General features: G+C 38.4%; 2 protein-coding genes across 2 annotated transcripts in view; one reads left to right on the top strand and one right to left on the bottom strand.

Annotated features, from left to right (window-relative positions):
• eps8l3a (EPS8-like 3a) overlaps nt 1-15,424 on the top strand; it is a 188,079-nt gene that overhangs the window by 120,751 nt on the left and 51,904 nt on the right. The gene's annotated exons all lie outside the window — the stretch shown is intronic.
• LOC131967290 (tripartite motif-containing protein 16-like) lies at nt 8,962-15,053 on the bottom strand. The gene is made up of 7 exons (XM_059328631.1): nt 14,587-15,053; nt 13,876-13,971; nt 12,837-13,070; nt 12,590-12,758; nt 11,298-11,384; nt 10,231-10,299; nt 8,962-9,529 (listed from the first exon to the last, which is right to left on the bottom strand). The coding sequence occupies exons 1-7, from the start codon at nt 14,986-14,988 to the stop codon at nt 8,985-8,987; spliced, it is 1,602 nt and encodes a 533-aa protein (XP_059184614.1). The 5' UTR covers nt 14,989-15,053; the 3' UTR covers nt 8,962-8,984.

The raw sequence follows: 15,424 nt of genomic DNA, 5'->3' as shown, positions 1-15,424 counted from the left end.
AATTATTTAAATGTTTTTTCAGTATCTAGTATTTAGTATCTGTCCCGAACAAATATTTACAATACTTAATTCAGAATTTTTTTGGACACATATTTTGCTTTTAACAATTTTTGCACCTCTTGTGATTTGGATATTCCATTAAAAAATACTGCAAATTATTTGAAATTTAAATTAATTGTGCAGCCCTACACACTAAAACAATTCCTGCTGTTAAATATGTCCCACACAAGGAATAAGCAATATATCTTATCTTATTATCTTGGAGCACAAACTATCTTCACTAAGGACCAAAAAACATTTTAAAAGAAATATGAAATACAAATGGACCAAAAGATTTAGGAACTAAAGGAGCAAAAATCCAAATATATTGGATATTAAACTAATCAGATTACTTGGTATGAACTTCTGTACGCCTTGGACAAACAAAAATATGCACGCACACATTTGCTCAAATGCACACATGCACACTGTTTCTGTATATTTGTGGAATAAGAAACCTCATGAAGTGTTACTGAAACAGACAGGGTTCCTTCGAAGGTCTGTGACTCTGAATAGGTAAAGTTACACTAAGACGGACATGTTACCCCTGAACCTGATTCATTTTTGTACGCACTGTTAGTGGTTAGTTGTGCAAAACTGTCTACAAGTTAAAACTGAGCACATTCAAGTTCCTGATACATGGAAGAGGATACCTTTATTTATTTTTTTATCACAATGTTCGAAGCCATGGTGTTAAGGACTAAATGGACTATATTTATATTCCTGTATATTTGCAGTGTGTAGATGTGATGAACAACAAAGATTTATCTTTTAAAAGTGACCAGTATATGAATATACTGTATATTTTCATCCTGTGTGCTTATTTAACTTGTATATTTAAAGATTTATCTATTTTGTAGTTTGTGAAGCTACTTCTTGTTGTGGGATGTGAAAGTGCTGCTGGGAGGTTTGAGGTGAAAGTGAAGTCTTTGGCCACAGCTGCTGCTCTGTCCTGTTCATAGGAACTGTCTGTTTTTCTGGCTGCTTCTGGTGTCAGGTGATGTCCGCTCACCTGTTGCCACGTTAGATTTACTGGTCTGCTCGTTTTTAGCCACACTTGCATCTCCATTCACCACAACACCATGTAGCAAACTGTCTTCTTGTCCAATACTTACATTCAAGACAGTATATCTCTCAAAATAATTGCAGTCAGCCACAGATATACTTGCGATGCTAAGATAGCATGCTAACATGCTATATGTTAGCAGGTTGGCATGCTAATTGTATGCAAACCATAGACTGTACAAAATAGATGTAAATACACTTACATGCTAAGAAATAGCATGTTATCATGCTACATTTAGCATGTCATGATTATTAGCATGCTAACATGCTATATGTTTTCAAGTTGCCCGGCTAATTGTATGTAAACACACTAATGTGCTAAGTAAATAGCATTATTTCATGCTACATTTAGCATGTCAAGATTATAAGCATACTAATAAACATTTTAGACTTAATGTTATATGGAATATCATTTTTCTAATCCCATTGTTCCACTTTGAGAGTGCTGGTTAACCTCACTGTTTGCCTTTTAAGAATTTAGAAAACGTAAATTAGCCACTTTAGCGGTTGTGTATTTATTGCTGTTCATTAACTAATTAAATCAGATACAAACAGTGTGTAGCTCCTTTTAAATTTAACTGAATCTATTTATTTTTTAGTGTTAATATTGAATTTTATTTAGATTCTAACCTGGCTTGCAGCTATTTTGGCAAAAAAATTGTTGTTTTTGTTTTTCAAGCAGGAGAGAAAAATAAATTCCTGATATCTCAAACTTGGACTACAACTTGGATGCTAACTTGAATGTTGATTTCTCACCAAGTTATTACCAAGGTATTGCAGTCTAATCTATATGACATAGACATGTTAAAAAGCACAAACTACAGCTAAGACTGATGAAGCAGTGTTTGAGCCAAATCATGACCACATTCAGACTGAACACAAAGCAAATTTTCACCAATTATTTACACAGTGTTTATTTTGCAGTTTAGGTTTATTCGACAGAACAGCCATTGTGTTGAGTGTTTTTGTTCCAGCTTAGATATTGATTGAGTCGAACTGGCACTTCAGGTTTTCTGTTATTAACCTGCAGACCTGTGTTCGTATTACTTCTATTATTGTACTGGAGATGGAGTGATACATCGAGGCGCAATTTAATTTAGTGCACAAATGCATGAGCACACAGCACTCCATGTCTTTCTATTGACTTTGTATGCAGTCACACGCTCAAAACTGCACATTTTTCATCCCTTTTGTGGTGAATTTGTCCCTTCATTTTTCATCCATTGAACATTTAGTTTTCTGTGCTCAAATAATATAGATATCTTGGAGCATGGCTGGTGTGGCTCTAAACTTTAAGTCTTGTTTTACGTCTGGTCTTGTTTTGTTGTCTTTGTGAGCCAGGCACTTCCTGCTGAGAGTGTGTCATGTAGAGATCTCTCTGTTGTTCAAGTCTGTAAATAATCTTATGTAATCTAAACTCTTCTGGAGATATGTAGATTTTATCCATGTGAAGTATATCAATGTCTTAAAAAGTAACTGTTTTAGCAGTAAATGCAACGTGAATTAATAATGAATGTTATTGATGCACTTTTTTCACTAGGACTGCAAAAAAAAGAATTTGTTTTGTTGTCCTCGTGGTGTAAAAGCAATATCAAGTTTAAAACTGCAGAATAATTTAGGATTGACACATTAGTGTCAGTTAATAGCAATGATTAAGAACTTTCCCTTACAGCCAAAGGGATCTTACAAATCTTCCTTACAAGTGCTGGAGTGTGTGTGCGTATGTAAATATAACAGATGTGTGTATGCGTGTGTGCGTGTGTGAAATATATATAACTGTGTAGATTCCTTCTTATGACCTGTGGGTGCAGGGCCTTACTGAGCACACGTTTCAAACACTGTCTGTACAGGAGACACATTTATAAATGTCCCCTTTACAGCTTCTCTCCGTCTCTTTCCTCAGTCATATTACGATTGTATGATACTGATATTTCATTGTAAAAAAAAAAAATTGTGAACATCACCAAAAATATTATTAATAAAGAGTGGACAAGCTGCTGTTGGATTCCTGGATTCTTTTTTTTTAACTGGTTTGAAATTGAGTCAAAACTTTGTTATTGTCATTAGTGAATTTCTTTTCTTTATTGGTTTTGTTTGACAGGGACCATGCATAGAATAGCTTCTATACCAGGGTTAGCTAAATAGCTAATTTTCACCTGTAGTCCCTGGGCAGGATGTTCAAGCACAGTAAAAACACAGACAAGATAAAAAAGACAACAGGATTAACATTACAAGTAAAAAAAAAAAAAAAAAAAAAAAACTAAGTGAAAAACAAAGATCAATGATCACAAGCTTGATTGTCTTTCAGCCATGTCTTCAAAGACTTTTTAAAACTTTTAAAACTTAAAGAGTCTCTGATATGGAGTGGGATTGAATTCCATTTTCTAGTTGCTTGATATGAAAATGCTGATTGGCCAAAAGTGGTCTTTTTAAATGTAGTGTAACAGTCACCTCTCATTGTAGCCCTAGATACCCTAACATTGTCTCTACAGAATGACACACATTGCTTAAGTGGTGGTGGTGCAAGATCATGGGTCAATTTGTACATCAGGCACATGTCAGAGAACAAAATAAAACTGTCAAATGTTAACAGGCTATGTTTTTTTATAATAGTACAGTGGTGATCATTTCTTGGTTTTTTATCAAACACTTTCACAGCCTGCTTGTATAGAGAGTACAAGGGTTTCAGAGTGGTCACCCCTGCCTGAGACCAGCTTGTAGCACAATAAGACAAATGGCAGAAAATCATTGAATGCATAAACAGTTTAGCAGCATGTAAGGGTAATTGATGTCTAATATGTCTAAAAGTAATCAAACTCGCTCTAACATTTCTGGATATCTTCTTAATATGCTTTTTAAAATTTAGATTGGAATCAATGAATATGCCCAGGTATTTGTAACTGTCAACAATTTTAATCACCTCTCCTTTGACCAAGATGTCAGGTTGTTGCCGTGCATTTCTTTTTTTAGAGAAATACATAGCAACAGTTTTACTTACATTGAGAGTCAGACAGCTACTAGTTAGCCAATCTGACACTTTATTTAGGACTGCAGTAAGTTTTAAAGCAGCCTGTTCTCTATTTTTGGCATGCGTATAAATTGCTGTATCGTCCGCATACATTTGGATATTGACATCTGGGCAAATCAGAGGCAGGTCATTAATATATAAGCTAAATAAAATTGGTCCTAAAATTGATCCCTGTGGGACTCCAATAGAGCTGTTGGCAAAGGAAGAGCATACATCATTAATTCTGGTGCACTGCTTCCTTGAATCTAAATAAGTCTCCATCCATGTCAGAGCTTTAGTGGAAAAATTAAACTTGGATAACTTTGACAACAGAACATTGTGATTTACGGTGTCAAAAGCTTTTCTGAAATCAAGGAAAACAGCACCAACAACACCCCCATTATCAAGGCTGGATTTAATTTGTTCAATAAAGTAACAGTTTGCGGTCTCAGTTGAATGGTTCTTTCTAAAACCAAATTGCATAGGGTGCAGTGGAAAATGGCCCTGATTTAAATGGTCCATCAACTGGTCGCACACTATCCTTTCACTCACTTTAGAAATGACAGGGAGTATACTGATAGGTCTGTAGTTGGTAACATCAGTTACATCACCAGCCTTGTAAACAGGTGTTATTGCTGCTGTCTTCCAGGCCATAGGAAAAAAACTATGTTTGAAGGACAGGTTGACCAGATGTGTAATTGGAGTGGAGAGGATATATTTATACTTCTTCACAAATGCACAGTCACAATCAAAAACATCTTTAGCCTTTGAGTTCTTAAGGTGGCCTATGGTTTTAACTATAGAGGATTCTGTAACCTCAGATATGTTAAAAAGTGGGAGATTATAATTTGGTGGTGTAATGCACTTCTCTCTTGGTCCAAATCCTTGCACAGAATCAATAAAATAAGTATTAAACTCAGAACAGATTTTGACTTTCTCTTGTGTTAATGTACCCTGTACTTGTAGCTCAAGCCCCTTATCTCTGTTACTATTGTGATCCTTTTTAAGGACCATATTCATGTTTTTCCAAGTTTGCCTGCTATTTCCTTCAGAGTCCTTAATAATGTTAATAAAAAAGTTTGCTTTTGATTTTCTCAGTTCTTTTACAACTTTGTTACGTAATTGTTGAAAGGTTCTCCTATCGTGGGCTAGCCCAGACTTAACTGCAGTTTTTAATGCAAAGTCCCTCTGCCTCATTAAGGCCCATACTTGTTCACTGAGCCAGGGCAAGTTTTGCTTTTTCCTAGAGTAAGTGATATTTTTACTGAATTCACTTTTAACTTTGTTAATCATTGTCATTAAGCTCTCAGAGGCGTCATCAACATTATCTGTGGCAAGCAACTCACTCCAAGAAAGTTTTCTGAATTGGTTTTCAAAATCATTGATAAGCCGTTTTGGTATGATGTTAAAGACCTTTTTACTTTCCTGTAAAAATACTTAATACTTACTTCCTGTAAAGATACTTAAACCTTTGCTTAGTTAGTTTCCTAGAGATCAGTGTCAAATTATGATCTGATATCCCAGTCAGAAAATTATAAGTTTTAATTATTCTCTCTGCCTTATTACTAAATATTAGATCAATCTGAGTTTGGGACGATGAAGTGATCCTAGTGGGGCCTTGGACTAATTGTGTTAGGTCAAATTGGTTTGTAATATCTTTGAGTTTTTTTCTTTATGATTTCTCCATCCAGTTTATGTTAAAATCACCAAGTAAAATTAGTTCTTTGTTTCTGTCAAATTCTTTCAAAATATTTCTCAAGTATTCATAAAACTTGCAATTAGATGAAGGTGGTCTATATATACAAATAACAGTAAAAGACATGTTGGCAGATAGGACCATTCGTACTGCTATACATTCCATATCCATACAGTTCAGGTCAACTTCTTTGCATTTAATGTGGTTTTTGACATACATCAATAGCCCGCCTCCTTTACCAGTCTTTCTATCTTTTCTAAAAACATTATACCCAGGTACAATATATGCTGTGTCAGGTGATGAGTCCGTAAGCCATGATTCGGACAAGCAAAGAAAATCTATATTTGAGTCCATGAGCAGTTTTTCGAGTTGCTCCGTTTTAGAAGCGACACTTCGGATGTTTAAATGCCCCCCGAGTAGTCCCTTGGGCTTTGCGCGCGGATCCCATAGAACTTTCGCATGGTTTGTTGTTTGAAGTAGCAGAAAGTTGCGATGTTTGTGATTAGGGATTTTACTACACACCGGGAGCACTCCAGTCACATTTGTCAGTGTGACAGGTTTTGAGGAAGATGGATTATTGTCACTTCGCTGGGGCAACTCGAAGTTAGTCAGATCAACAGTACCTTGTTTGATGGACGCAGCGCGCCATGGATCACCATTAACGTTACAGCTGGAGTTGGGCCCTGGGTTTTGGTGGACATCGCCAGCCAGCAGGAGTATGATAACGAGGTAGCTAACCGATCTCCTGAGGCGTTTGAATGGCCTCTCTCTCTCTGTGGATTGTAGTTGCTTTGCAGGAGCAGTCGCTTTTCCGTCGTTCAGTATCGTGGAGTAGGAGAAGAGCAGACTCCGCGTATCACAGGTAAAAACATTGTTTTCATTATGTTGCGGTAGGTATGCTGTTGCCCAACAACAACGTACCGATAAAACCAGGAGGGTAACAATGTAGCTTATGACTATGAATGCCTGGATCAAGTCTGCGATCATTGCCCTTCGTGCAACGTTAGTTATAAAACAAAAACCGAGCTTATTGTTTGACTGGGGAACAGCGGAGGCAGCACCTGTAGCACCTGCCTTGCTACCTATGCGCACCGCCATTGTTCCACACTGAATTACTCCTTACTTTAAGAATTACTCCTTAAATTTATAGGTGTACACTGGAAACTCCCATTAAATTAATCACTTCAAACTGCCTTCCAGTCATATTTATCCAATAGGAAACAGTTTATCACCATCAGTTATCACCACCAGTTACACTCTGGCACCAATCAACCAGGCATCCCCCAAGGCTCTGTGCTCGGACCCCTCCTCTTTACAACAAATCATCCACCACCACAGCCTAAGCCTCTACTGCTCTGCCTACGATACCCTGCAGTGCCACCCAGTTCCCCCCTCAGTCCCTTATCAACTGCCTGCACAACATAAAAATATGGACATCGTGGATTAAAGTCAGCAACCTGATTGTCATCCATTTCAAGATCTGCTTCCTACAACCTCAAAAGCATCACTAACAGACTCTGTGGCAGAGACCTTCATCAATGCCCTCAACTATACCATATCCCAGAATCTACGGTTCCCGGTCTACTTACCACTCCCCACACCAGGGTCTCTCAATTCCAGTCCTCAAGGACCACTTTCCTGCATGTTTTAGATGTGTCCCTCCTCCAGCACACCCGATTCAAATGAGTGGCTCGTTATCCAGCCACTGCAGAGCTTGATAACGAGCTGATCATTTGAATCAGGTGTGGTGGAGGAGGGACACATCTAAGGCTGCGTTCAGACTGCAGGCAAATCTGATTCAAATCAGATTCCTACTCAAATCAGATTTTTAGGGCTGACTGTCCACATTATTTTTAGCAAGTGTCCAAATTGGATATGGCTCTGTTCAGACTGTGCCACATTATTGACTGATCTGACAGGTTGCCATAGTAACGGCGTCAGAGCGTCTGACGTCATATAATTGCGACAGCGACAAGAACAACAACAACAAACATGATGGAGGCAGGTCACCTCAGTATATTGGCCTTATCACTGTCCAGTAGAGGTGCAGAACATCTCAGACGCACCAGGGGAGAAACTGGGCGGATGGACGCCCCCGTCGGGCCCGCATGAGTCGGGCGCGGCTGCTCGTCTCCGGGCTGCCCGCACTACGCCGCGTAGAGTGACGTCACGGACAGTCAAAACCGATCTGAGTGTTTGGAGGTTCAGACTGAGACACATCTGTCCAAATGCGATCTGAAACTACCTCCTGAAGGTGGTTTCGATCCGGTTCGCAAAAATCGGATTTCATGTGATTTGTGACTGTTCAGACTTCAAAAGAGCCATCCAGTTCCAATCTGGATGGGCTAAAAATCGGATTTTGGCTGACAGTCTGAACGCGGCCTAAAACATGCAGGGCATAGGTCCTTGAGGAAACCCTGCCCCACACCAACCTGCAGACTTTCTCGGACAGAGCCTTAAGTGTAGCAGCCCTGATACTTCGGAACTCTCCTCTGGCAGAAATTTTTAATGTTGCATCTATGGACAACATCAAAATACTTCTGAAAACTCACCTGTTAACAAAGACCTTTGGACTCAGTTAATCCTGTTATGTGTGTGTGGTTATTTGGTCCGTCTTCATGTATGTAGAGCGTCCTTGGGGCCCTTGAAAAGCGATATAAATTATAGCTATCATTATTATTAACTGGTTAAACTAAGATGGTGAACATTTTACCTGCTAAGCATCAACAAGTTAGCATTGTCTTTATGAGTGAGTGTTAGCATGCAGACATTAGTATTTAGCTCAAAGCACCATTGTACGGCATCACACACGTACATATACTACTTACATTTCTTGTGTTTCTTATTGAAAATGATACATAACTAGAAAGTTTAGGGTTTTCAGAATAAAAACACCTGCAGATGTAGCTTCTTTGTGTAGTAGTTTTACTGAGGTTGAAATACACTGAAGTATTATAGTAACATATAACCCCCCCCCCAAACACACACACTATACTATATATATGTTTAATATAAAAAAGGCACAATGGCATTTTGTAAATGGACAGTTAGTTGTTCTGTGGTTTCATCATATTGATGTTCCTTCCAGAGTGCACTAATAAGTCATTTACAGGAAACAATCAAAAGACTACACGAGGACATTAAGTCACGGTCCTGTCTACGAACCTCTCAGGTAGCTCATAGACTTAAATCACAGATCCTGATGAGGCATTTCTCCCCGAGCCAGAAGCCCGGATACAGCGGCTCTGTGAATTCAGCTTCAACCATGTAAAGAAACTTCATAGTGTCTGACTCTGACACCTCGTAGAAAGACAGAGTCCCCTCTTTAAACTTCAGATAAACACCGAGTCTGCTCAGCCGACGACTCGGCTCAGCTGTGAGCTGGATGCTTTCAGCTCTGTGGCTCACAGAGTAGTGTGTGGAGCAATCAAGACTCCAGGAATTTTCAGTGGCCCCAAAAGCGGATAGTTTAGAGCGAGCCTTTCTGTCTATACCTTTGTAGGCGAGGGCAATCTCAGCCTTGTCTCCTTCTATCTCTATCTCATAGTAGCAGCACTCGGCCTGCAGTCCCTCCCTGCACAGCACCTGGTGTCGGTGGAGGAACCTCTGCGGGTAACGAATGGTTGGACTCTTGCACTGGACACGAGACACTTCTTTGTCTCCTGCAGAAATAACCAGGTCCACGTGAGCTGTGGCAGGGTCCAGACTGAGGCTGCACGCATCTGAGATGATGAAGGAAAACACGTGAAGGAAAAATTAGCACTTTGAGAACAGGCTCAAAGTGCTAAAGTACTTCAATAACTAAACAAAGTACTTTAAGTATAAAGAAGTGCTCATTATGCAGAAAAAATGTCCCTTGTGACTGACATTTTTGTTATATATTAAATTATTATATTGTTAATCTTGATGCATCAATATGTAAGTAAAAAGTTAATGCTGTAACTGGTCCAAGTGAAGCTAATTTGAGCTACTTTATAAAGCTAACAGTTCCCGAACTAAGGGTCAGGCCCTTTTGTCGTATAAATTAAAACTGGAAGACTTCAACGTTGAAGCAAGTTTATTTAACTATATTACTATTTAACTATATTAAAAGTAAAGTAAAGCTTTGTTAAACCACATTACTATGATTACTATCATGCGTTCTTACACTCTCTGTGTTTTTAAGAATTCAATTGAGACAAGCCACAGAAATAATTAAGGTCTTACATGGGATGATCTAGTGGCACATGTTTGTAGCATGACTAAAATAGAAATTAATGCTGAAGTATGTTTGGAACATGACTCTATTAGTAATCAGTTGGTGTCACTGTTCCCAGCAGATTTCTTGACTGGCAAACAGCAGTATGTGTGTGTATAAACAGTATTATATTTTAATGTATAGGTATCAATAGTCAAAAGAAATCTGCAAGATTAACAGACTTACAACGCAGGAACTCTGTTCTTGTTTTTGGCTCCACCTTCTCAGTCTGAGTGTTGTTAACTCTGCAGAAACCTAAGAGACGATTAAAGAGCATCATTAAGAGTCACTACTGATTGACCTGTCATAGTAGATAAAACCGAGGTGTTTCGAAAGACATTGACAATGGATCTGTTGCAGTTGTGTCCCATCAAGCCATGACAATGAGCAGAGAGAAATCCACACAGAAGAGATAGAAGCCTCGGTAAGGGCTTTAAATAAAAACTGTGACACCTCAAACCAGGAAAATCACTGGATCAAATACTTTTATCACTTCTTTTTGTAATTTGGTTTTAGTGGCCTTTTATGCGTGGGGAATATCACCTTTTCCCCTCGTTTCTTTATGGCCTGTAACGTTTCTCACTAGAGCATAGTGAGGTTAACCATCACGGTCGGTCCACTTTTTGCAGTAGGAGTCAAATGTTTGGGTCAATTTGACCTTCGAAATAGAGGAAGCTACCAGAGAGGAATGCTTGTTGGTGAGATAAGGAGGCCCTGTTACCTCCCCGTCTACTTAGATTCAGGTCTCACTAATATAAACTTGTGCATTTATGAGGGCAGATGGTGACACCTGCGCAAATAGGTGATAAGTAAAGGAACAAGTTAGCACACATATTGTTAAGGTCACAGATAACCTATGCCACAGACTGTAGCTGAAGTTGAAATTATTATCATTTTCCACAATAATATTACTTTAAAAAAATAAGTATAATTGATTTATTTGTTCCGTTTTATATAAGTTGATATATTGTGGTTTTGGTAGTGATATAGGTGAGGCTAATTAGCAAATCAGTGGTAGCTCACCTAACACTGAAGACAGATATCATGTTGAAACACACTGAGATCTTTTAGTAATAAAAGTATTTCACTGCATACAAGTTGTTGCATTTCAATATATTCAATCATCATTTTACTCACTTTACTAAGGTGGTAAAGTCAGTAAAATCAGTGGTTTTAATCCACAGAGGAGGTTGAAAACCTTCCCATGAACTTAACTATTATTAATAATGATCCTAACAGTTTTAAGCACAAACCGTGGGATTGTGAGGTACTGGCTTCACATTGCTCCATGTCTTCCTCATCCGTCTCTCCTCCTGATTCCTGCTGCTCTTCATCATCAGCTATATTGATTTAATAGTAAATAAAAGCCAAAATGTCATCATTTTTAAAATTAAAATAAGAGCATCATTAAGAGTCACTACTGATTGACCTGTCATAGTAGAAAAAACCCAGGTGTTTCGAAAGACATTAACAATGGATCTGTTGCAGTTGTGTCCCATCAAGCCATGACAATGAGCAGAGAGAAATCCACACAGAAGAGATAGAAGCCTCGGTAAGGGCTTTAAATAAAAACTGTGACATCTCAAACCAGGAAAATCACTGGATCAAATACTTTTATCACTTCTTTTTGTAATTTGGTTTTAGTGGCCTTTTATGCGTGGGGAATATAACCTTTTCCCCTCGTTTCTTTATGGCCTGTAACGTTTCTCACTAGAGCATAGTGAGGTTAACCATCACGGTCGGTCCACTTTTTGCAGTAGGAGTCAAATGTTTGGGTCAATTTGACCTTCGAAATAGAGGAAGCTACCAGAGAGGAATGCTTGTTGGTGAGATAAGGAGGCCCTGTTACCTCCCCGTCTACTTAGATTCAGGTCTCACTAATATAAACTTGTGCATTTATGAGGGCAGATGGTGACACCTGCGCAAATAGGTGATAAGTAAAGGAACAAGTTAGCACACATATTGTTAAGGTCACAGATAACCTATGCCACAGACTGTAGCTGAAGTTGAAATTATTATCATTTTCCACAATAATATTACTTTAAAAAAATAAGTATAATTGATTTATTTGTTCCGTTCTATATAAGTTGTTATATTGTGGTTTTGGTAGTGATATAGATGAGTCAGTGGTAGCTCACTTAACACTGAAGACAGATATCATGTTGAAACACACTGAGATCTTTTAGTAATAAAAGTATTTTATTGCATACAAGTTGTTGCATTTCAATATATTCAATCATCATTTTACTCACTTTACTAAGGTGGTAAAGTCAGTAAAATCAGTGGTTTTAATCCACAGAGGAGGTTGAAAACCTTCCCCTGAACTTAACTATTAATAATAATGATTAGCACAAACCGTGGGATTGTGAGGTACTGGCTTCACATTGCTCCATGTCTTCCTCATCTGTCTCTCCTCCTGATTCCTGCTGCTCTTCATCATCAGCTATATTGATTAAATAGTGAATAAAAGCCAAAATGTCATCATTTTTAAAAGAAAAGTAAGATTAATGTTGAAACATTCCCACATGTCACCAAAGACTCATACCAGCTTGCAAGATTGTGGCGAATTCTTTGTGGCAAAATTGCTCCAGTTGCCTCCCGATCTGGTCGACGGCTCTCTTCGTGGGCTCAAAGGGGAGCAGCGGATCCTCTGAAACCTCACAGAGAGGACGGAGACGGTCTCTTTCACAGAGGCGACGCACAGAGGGCCATTCCTGAGAAGAGACAGACAAATTAAGTCATCATCTATTATCCAGAAGCAGGAAAAGCTTCTGGAGGTGTGATCACAGAACCTGCAGGAAGTGGACATCACAGTCAGTCTCTGCCAGATGATCCAGCTCAGCGTCTCTCTTCTTCATCTCCTTCATCTTTGCCTGCAGGCTCTGTAGGGAGGTCTGAACCTGAGCTGTCGCCTCCTCCTCCTGACGTCTGATCTGCCTCCTCACGGACATGTAACGTTTCTGGAGGCAGTCTATGACGCCCACCAGGACCATTTCACAGTAGTCCTGAGCTTCTCTCGCCTCCTCCTGTTTTATACACAAACATGTGGCATCAGTGGGGTCATGTTTCTATTTGTCAAATGTAGGGCGGGGGTTATGGCCAAAATATTCTCTCTATATATTAACATATAGCCTGTTTTCTGATAATTCAATAAACAGTCTATTTGAAGTAACCACAAGCTTTCTTGTGTACTCCAACTTCACCTAAATAAGGTACTTATTACTTACTACTGACATGTGTGTTGTTTTTTATTTTATATATATAATTTTTATTTCTTATTTGTTGTTGTTTAGTGTGTTTTTAGTATGTATTGCTCTTGATTACTTTTCAATGTTTACATATATTGTCTCTCAAAATGGTTTTACTTTATCTGTTTTCAGAGTTTTGTTATCTGTATGGCTGCTTTTGTTGAGAAAAGCAATAAACAAGAAGAAAAAAAAGATATACTTACATACAAACATTATATATAGAGTATATATATATATATATATATATATATATATATACACACACACATATTGTCACAACATTGTTTGGCCACTAGATTTTTACCATTTCAATAAAAGCGAGATTGAAAAAATGTTTATGGTTGACATTAGGGAGAGAGGGCCACCAACCTTGTGCCCTGAATTTAAGTCCCCTCTTAAATTCACCTATGGGGGAAAAAACTACATGCTAGAAAACTTTCAGAGAGCTGGTGCCCCACTGTCCAGTTTATTTTTTTTAATCCTGCCTCTCACTTTTTGACGATGTCTCACTCGCCCAGCCCTAATTAAACATCTTGACTTGTATCCAGAGCACATACAGTATGAAGTCACACGTTCTGCTCACCTGAATCTGTTTGAGCGTCATCTCCATCTTCTTCAATTTCTTTTCTTCTTTCTGGAGAATCTGCTTGGATTTTGTTTGTATGTTCTTCAGCTCCTCCTACAGTGTGTATTGGATAGAAATACACATCATGTGTTTAGTTTTATGAAAGTGGGTTTGGGGTTCAGTATTGTATTCTTTTGCGCATAATGTATGTGTGACAATAATCAAATTATTTTAATAAAATATTTGTTATACATAATTCCTGATTAACCACTTGCATTTTAGTTTAATTATTTATTTTTGTCAAGTAAATTTACTTTTTGTTAATTGTCGGTTGTTAAATGATGTGAAGTGTTTGAACTTGAATATGACATGTTCCTTTTTGATTGTGCAATAACCAGTGCTGGAAGAAGTATTCAGATCCCTTATTTCATTAAAAGTACTAATAACACACAAATTACTTAGCGAAAAGTAAAAGTCCTGCATTCAAAACTTAATGAAGTAAAAAATACAAAAGTATTAAAAGTTTAAGTACTTATTTTGCAAGTTTTTTCTTGTAGATTTGCCACTTTAATCAAGTAAATTTGCAACTTTTTTCTCGAAATATTACCCAAAGTTACCAAATATAGTTCTTTGCCTGATAAAAGGTTAAATTCAGACCACAGGAGTCATCTTGCTGGATTACCAACGGGGGGAAAAGCCAGAAATGTTAGTATTTCCGTGTTTCTGTACCTGTTTCCTCCTCCTCTCCTCCCTCACTGAGCCGATGGTGTGTCCCGTATGCTCAGCTGAGGCACACTCTGCACAGATGATCTGCTCCTCCGTGCAGCAGTAAATATCCAGAGGGCTGCTGTGTCTCACACACACTCTGCTCCCTGCTGGGGTTTCTGTCCAGCGTCTCTTCATGGACTGTTTCCCCTTCTCTTTGTCTCTCAGCATGTCAGCTGACGTCCCTATCGCCTGAGGTCTGGAGGGAAACTTGTGTCCACACTCCGGACAGCTGCAGGGACGCTGTCTCCTCTCGTCCCGGTCCCAGTGGTCCTGGAGGCACTGCAGGCAGAAGTTGTGTCCGCACGGTGTGGTCGCACCCCGGCTGAGGACTTTACTGCAGATCGGACAGCAGATACGGTTCATCTCCTCTGCCAGGTCTGCGAAGTGTAGTTTCACTTCCTGATTAAGTGTTTTCTCTGCTCCAGTTTTTTTTTTTATCAGTGAATGGGTGTGACTAAAATATTTGAATAGGCTTCACAAAAAAGATGGTGATATGATGCTGTAGGAATGTAATGTGAGAAATGACTCGTTGTGTCTGCATTTCATTTTGTTTGGGTAAAAAGTAAAATTAAAAAAAGCTCTTAACTATTTTTTTCGATAGTAATAGTTCACTGCTGTAATACTGTTTTTTTTATACATTATTATTATTATTATTATTATTATTATTGCATACCTCTGATAGTCCTCACTTTTTTTTTTTATCTCTGTGCAAGGGCGGAAGTTACAGGTTATTTTTCACATACTGAGGTGTAGGCAAGATATTAAGTTTCGATTTGTGCCAATTTGAACGATTTTTTTT

This window comes from Centropristis striata, chromosome 3 (assembly GCF_030273125.1).
Source record: "Centropristis striata isolate RG_2023a ecotype Rhode Island chromosome 3, C.striata_1.0, whole genome shotgun sequence".
NCBI classification, from domain to species: Eukaryota; Metazoa; Chordata; class Actinopteri; order Perciformes; family Serranidae; genus Centropristis; species Centropristis striata.
This window is presented reverse-complemented; position numbering and strand designations above follow the sequence as displayed.

Excerpts from the sequence above, each read along its gene's own strand:
- LOC131967290 (XM_059328631.1), bottom strand. The coding sequence starts at position 14,988 with ATGAACCGTATCTGCTGTCCGATCTGCAGTAAAGTCCTCAGCCGGGGT. Across the intron at positions 13,071-13,875 it reads TGACGCTCAAACAGATTCAG|GAGGAGGCGAGAGAAGCTCA; the intron begins GTGAGCAGAACG and ends TGTATAAAACAG. Across the intron at positions 9,530-10,230 it reads AAGAACAGAGTTCCTGCGTT|ATGCGTGCAGCCTCAGTCTG; the intron begins GTAAGTCTGTTA and ends TCATCATCTCAG.